Raw genomic sequence first — 6330 nt, forward strand, 5'->3', positions numbered from 1 at the left:
TGGTCGGTTTGCTCACAAGCCACATGTCTCTCAGACCCCACTGCAATGCCAGTGGGATCTCAGCATCTGTAGTCTTTCTGGTTATATGGAAGGCCCACAGCAGTACCATAAGCTTATAGTCTCCTTTGGCCTTTATTTTCAGTACCCACAGTCCCCTTTAAATCAGTGCCTGCCACTGCTCCAGGGTTAATGAACAGAGGGTAAATCTCCCTTCCCCTGCTCAGGGCACTGTGTCTCAGAATGGGAATGGCAGGCCTGGTCGGTTTGCTCACAAGCCCCATGTCTTTGCACACATATGCATGCAAAAATGTACCCACAGGTGTGGGTATCCTCAAGGTAATAATGTATACTCTTTCTACAAGTCAGTCCCTCTCAGCTCGTGACTTTTTCCATGTAACTACTATCATTCAAACACATGAATATTCACATTCTCACACATATATTTGCTTACTGTGTTGTGTAAAAAGCACATGAACACTTGTCTGGAAAGGAGGAAGAAGCCTTTGCCTGAAGATGCTACTGCTTTTGAGTTCTTGTGTCTTTGGTGGAAAGGCAGTGAATTCTCAGAGTGGTGACTGGATGGGAGGGAACACTTTGTGTTTCCATGAAGGACAGAGTTATTTATATGAACCTATAAGCTGGGTTTCCAAGAGGTCTGTCTCAAGACAGAAGGAGCGTTGGGGTTGTAGCTCAATGGTAGAGCACTTGCCTAGCATGTGTGAGGCAATGGATTCAAACCTCAGCACTGCATTAAAAAATAAATAAAATAAAGGTATTCTGTCCATCTAAAATGAAAAATAAATTTAAAAATAAGAAGGAAAAGGAAGGAGGGAAAAGTGGAAGGGAAGAAGTGAAGGATGTTGGAAGAGGGGAAGTAAAGAATAGCATCCCTTCTTTGTTAGCCTATGTCCATTGTAACTATTGAAAAACTTAATCAAGCCCGTTATCTGTAGATCAATGGTCAGCAAAGTAATTATCTTGCTTTTAGAGTTATTTTGATGCTCAGACCTGTGGATACTCATTATTAATGCTACTAACTGCATTATTTGTGTTGCCATTCTGGATTCATGCTTAAAGAATCAAGTAATCAAAAAAAAAAAAAAAAAAAAAAAACCTTTGCTTGAGTCATACATTGTGAAACATGCATTTGGAATGATTCCCTGAGAAAGCTGGGTGCAGAATACAAATATTTTGAATGGACTTATCTTAGAGTTGTACTGCTTTTTTTCCTTGTCATTTTAAAACCCTTAATACGAATAAATTGTTTGTATAGTGAGGCTTTTTTAAAAATCCTTAGATAAGAAATACATGGTTTGAAAGCAGAGAATAAAAACATGAATGATAATGGACGCAATGCCCAGGAGAAGGTCTTTGCTGCTGCTGCCGCCGGTCAGGCGTTATAATCGGCTATTCGGTGTGTTTATTTCAGGCTGCAGATACTAGATAAAAGTGGCTGGTTGGTTGCCAGCATAGGACTTAGTTGCCAAATGGAGTGTTTAGCACTTGTTACATATGACTTATATCACAAGTTCTTCCCATTAACAGTCTGCTGGTGATAACCTACTTGGCTTTTCATGTGGTTACTTTGAAAGAGCCACTTGACAACATTTGGTGTATCACAAAGTTTAATACTGAATAAAGGAGTTAGTCAATGACTACATGGGCTCAGCCATATACTGATATGGTACTTGGTGCAGAATTGGCACCCAGTCAATGTCTGTTCAATGAATGAAATAATCCTGTGTAAACATTTTTCTAGTTTACTGAACCAAAGTCAGGTCTATGGACTGAAAATATAAATGTCCAGAAAAGGGAAAGAAATATAGTGCTTACATGTCCTGTAGGCTTGCATTTGTATGGGAAGAAGACTTTCTGCTCATCTGTATTGTCATTGAATACAAAGTTGAATTAAATGAAATAATTGAAGTTCTCCTCGGAATGTCCTTGAGTCTGAGTCAAAATGTAACTTTGTGATATTAAAAATGTCCATAATCTCAGGTCTATTTTTAAAAAATAGATTCACTTCAGGAATGTTGGCCCTTGATATGTAATAAAATATACATTAAATATGATGATCTTTATTTTTAGATTGAAAACTTGCAAGAACAACTTAGGGATAAAGACAAGCAACTGACCAATCTGAAAGACAGAGTGAAGTCCTTGCAGACAGATTCCAGTAACACAGATACTGCGCTGGCGACACTAGAGGAAGCTCTGTCAGAGAAGGTGAGTTTGGACTCAAAAATGGGGACATCGGGATTGAGAGAAGCAGGGTTCAGAGATGAGCCAAGTGTATTAAAATTTGCCTGCTTTTCCTCATTTGCTAATAATATCTTTGGTCTCATCTGGGCCTCACACTGCCTTACCAGACCTCTTCAGTAGGCTTTGTGCTCAAGACTCACCTGCAGCCAGGGAAATCTTTTTGAAATGCAAATCTGATCACATCACCCTTGTCCCCTAAAATCCTTCACTAGCTTGTCATTGCTATTAGAATGATAAAGACTAGACTCCTTATGCTGGCACAGTGCACCCCTCCATCTGAGCTCTTTTCTGACCAACACCTCTCCTGGCTGTTCCCTTCCTTCTTCCTTTATCCCTCCCTTCCTCCCTCTGACCTTTCTTCCTTAATTTCCAGCCTCATCCCCATCCCCTATCTTTCTTCCCCGGTTTTCTGTGCTCTAGCTCTGCTGGGTTTCTAGATTTTGAAGTATATCATGTTCCCTTCTCCCTTAGGCTCTTGGGACTTATTCTCACCCAGCCTAGAATGTGGTTTAGTGTCTGCAGATGTAGTTCTTCACTGGAGAGGTCAGCTTCTTGAGAAGTTGTGTTGTATAGTAGTCAAGAGTTTGGAATCAGACTGTCTGAGTTCAAATCCTCATTCTCACACTTAGTCCTTTGGAAAAATTAATTAACTTCTCATTTCCTCAGGGGAAATATTGTTTTATTAAATAGTTTCTTAGGGATACCTCCTGAGGACCTCTATTATGTTCTCCTGAATACCATGAGCTTCTCAGAGCTCTTGTCACAATCTCAGTTGTTCATGCATCTGTGTTTTTTTTTTTTTGTGGTTTTTTTAAAAAAATTTTTGTAGTTATAGATGGACAGCATGCCTTTATTTTATTTGTTTATTTTTATGTGGTGCTGAGGATTGAACCCAGTGCCTCACATGTGCTAAGCAAGCGCTGTGCCACTGAGCTACAGCTCTGGCCCTCATGCATCTGTTTTTATTTGATTAATCCATCTTCTCTGCTGGAGTCCAAACCTAGGCAACATTGTGTGTGTGTGTGTGTGTGTGTGTGTGTGTGGAGAGAGAGAGAGAGAGAGAGAGAGAGAGAGAGAGAGAGAAAGTGCCATCCCCATGGCCTTGCACAGTATTTTTATGGAGCTGCTCTGTGGATATTGGCTATTGTGGTCACTGGGATGTCACAGAGATGAGAATGGGCAAAATCTTGACTCTTACAGACTTTAGATTCTACTGGGGTTGAGGGGAAAATAAACGATAAACAAGTAAGAGATATATGTAGGATTTCAGAAGGTCATAATGTCTATCAACAAAAATAAAGTGGGAATGGGTACAGGGACTGTTGTGGTGGAGTGGCCAGCTGGGGCCAGGAATGTGACATTTAAAAAGGAAAGGGCTGAAGGAAGTGACTGGTGAGTCACAAGCCCTTCTGAGGCAGGTGTACTAGGTGAAGGGAGGAGCAATACAAAGGGTGGGGAGAAGCTCATCTCCCAGGATCTCGTGAGAAAAGATTTTGAAAATTGCCTTTTACTCTTTGGAGCTGGGAGGCCACTCTGAGGCGTTCCTCTGAATACATTTATAAGGATTATTTTGAATAAGTAAAAATAAAGAAATGAAAGAATAAAATGAATGAATTAATGAAGAATGAAACAAACAACAAATAAATGAAATCCATTAAGTAAATAGGTTATTCTGATGTTTACTGACTTTTAAAATGATTTTTAGCCCATTTTAGTTTGGCTGAATTAGTTCATTTATTCTCTGAGCACCAATTATAGTTGAATTTCTGTTTTATATCTTCACCCCCAACACTCCCAATGTGTCCAAGAGCCAGTGGCCAAAAATAGTTCAGGTAAAGTTCTTTAGGAATTCTGAGCCTCAGCTTTATATTGGGGCACTCAGACATGCAACGTGTTGAGGAAGTCTTTAGGCCAATGTTTATTCACATTATTTTCAAATTCAGCTTGAAACAAAAGAGATCTCTTTTTTTTCTTTGTTAATAGTCTTTTCTTTTGTTCTTTTTAGGTATAAATGACAGTAGAGTGTATTTCAGCATATTACATATACGTGGAGTATAACATTGTAAATTCAGATCCCATTCTTGTGGTTGTACATGATGTGGAGTTTCAGTGGTCATGTGTTCATATGTGAACATAGGAAAATTATGTCTGATTCATAATACTATCTTTCCTAATCCTGTCTTCCCATCCCTTCCCTTCATTTCCCTTTGTCTAATCCACTGAACTTCTATTCTTCTCTCTTCCCTTTGTTGTGGGTTGGCATCTACATGTCAGAGAGAACATTCAACCTTTGGTTTTTTGGGATAGGCTTATTTCATTTAGAACTATAGTTTCTAGATCCATCCATTTATTGGCAAATGTCATAAAGTCATTCTTCTTTATGGCTAAGTAATATTCCATTATGTATATAAACCATATTTTCTTTATCCGTTCATGTGTTGATGGGCATCTGGGTTGTTTCCATAGCTTTGCTATTATGAATTAAGCTGCTATAAACATTGATATGGCTGTGTAGTTGTAGAAATCTTAACTTTTAAAATGTGCAAGTAGATCCATTTGTGGTTTTTTTCCCCTTGATGCTCTCATCATTTTTGATTCTGCAGTACTTTGCAGTACTTGCCCACAGGCTTTCTTTTGGGTGTCTTACCACGGTTATAGCATTGCCTACTATGTTCCCTGTTATGAGAGGATATAAACTCTGGGGTAATGAGGTCAGATAGAAGGAAACCTAGGAGCCAATGTCACATTTGCCACTAAGTAACTAGTAGACCCTGGCAAGTAATTCTTCTTTACAGAACCTCAAACTTCCCATTTGTTGAATGGGAAAATTGGATTAAGTGGCCCCCTGCTTTCCTGAGCCAATGTATCTTAAAGAGGATTTTTCTGCAGCTGAATTAACAGAAGGTAGTTGTTGGGAAAACCTAAATTGTTGGGCCCTATCAATATCTACCAAATCTAACCTTGAGTGGTGCCTGGAAATCTGTATTTTAGCAAACTCTCCTGGTCTTTGTGATGTGCACTGTAGTGTGAGAATCACTGCTAAGCCAAGAAAGAGCCATAACACTGTGGCCAGATATTGTTCATGGTTCTATTAAAAATTATAACTTTAGGATTAAAACATAATAATTACAATATTTTATTTGAAGACATAAAAATATTGAATATGATAACTTTTCAGGAAAAAATATTCTTTCAATATTCAAGAATTTATTTCCAGAGATCTTTGAACTAATTTTGCTTGTAAAATTGGAATGTGGCAGGTGAGGGGAGATGTTGCTTCAAAAACTATTAAGATTATGTATGCATGTTGGGGTGATATGATGTCAGCTCATTCTTAAATCTTGGTTTCTTTCTTAAAATTCATAGAAGTAAACATATACCATATAATTTTTCATGTTGTGGATTCTTGGCGTGATTTTATCTCCCCCCGCCTCCCGCACAGAACCTATTAAGGTTTGATTTATTCTAGTTTAAGTCCTAAAGCAATTCCCAAATCTGAAACTCGTCTTTTTATTTAAATATTTCCTTTGAGGCTGGGGGGTGTTCTGGAAGGAAATCTGAGTGAGGTCTGTGGGAGGCTGCCTGCACCAGACTGTCCTTACTGCTTGCTAGTATATTACCTGGGGCAAGTCTTTTTCTCTTGGAGCCTCTTGGAATTTCATCTTCAAACTGCACCCTTGAATTACTTAAACTCCTAAATGTCATACTCTTCTGGAACTTGCTTGACAGTTTGCTAATCTGCAATCTCAGGCACATGGCATCCAAATTGGATGAAAAGTTGAAAATGTGGATGACTAAAAGGATCAGGCAGGGAGCAAAAATGGGAGAAATGGGATGCAGAAGAGACTATTGGTGACTATGGCAAGCTAGAGCATCCCTGACCTGTTTCAAAACATTTGAATTTAGATTTAAAAAATATTATGATGATCAAGTTAACCAAATTATTTTGTGGGCCAGCTTTGGTCTATGAGCTGTTTAGTTCCAAATATTATTTGCATCTGATGTTTAGTTTTTCATACAAAAATCAATGATAATAGTGTGCCGCAGTCCGGCTGCAGCAAAATAACC

At 38.7% G+C, this 6330-nt stretch overlaps 1 protein-coding gene across 25 annotated transcripts in view; it reads left to right on the forward strand.

Moving 5' to 3' along the window:
* The window catches only part of Erc2 (ELKS/RAB6-interacting/CAST family member 2), an 877829-nt gene that overhangs the window by 420092 nt on the left and 451407 nt on the right, over window positions 1-6330 (forward strand). For all 25 annotated transcript variants that reach the window (XR_007346866.1, XR_007346870.1, XR_007346867.1 and 22 more), the window contains one exon: window positions 2089-2226. Coding sequence is in view for 18 of the 25 variants with exons in the window: in XM_048801108.1 (XP_048657065.1) it covers window positions 2089-2226 (138 nt within the window). In the remaining 7 variants the exon portion in view is untranslated. The remainder of the gene's footprint in view (window positions 1-2088; window positions 2227-6330) is intronic.

The sequence above is a fragment of the Marmota marmota genome, unplaced genomic scaffold (assembly GCF_001458135.2).
Source record: "Marmota marmota marmota unplaced genomic scaffold, marMar, whole genome shotgun sequence".
Taxonomy (NCBI): Eukaryota; Metazoa; Chordata; class Mammalia; order Rodentia; family Sciuridae; genus Marmota; species Marmota marmota.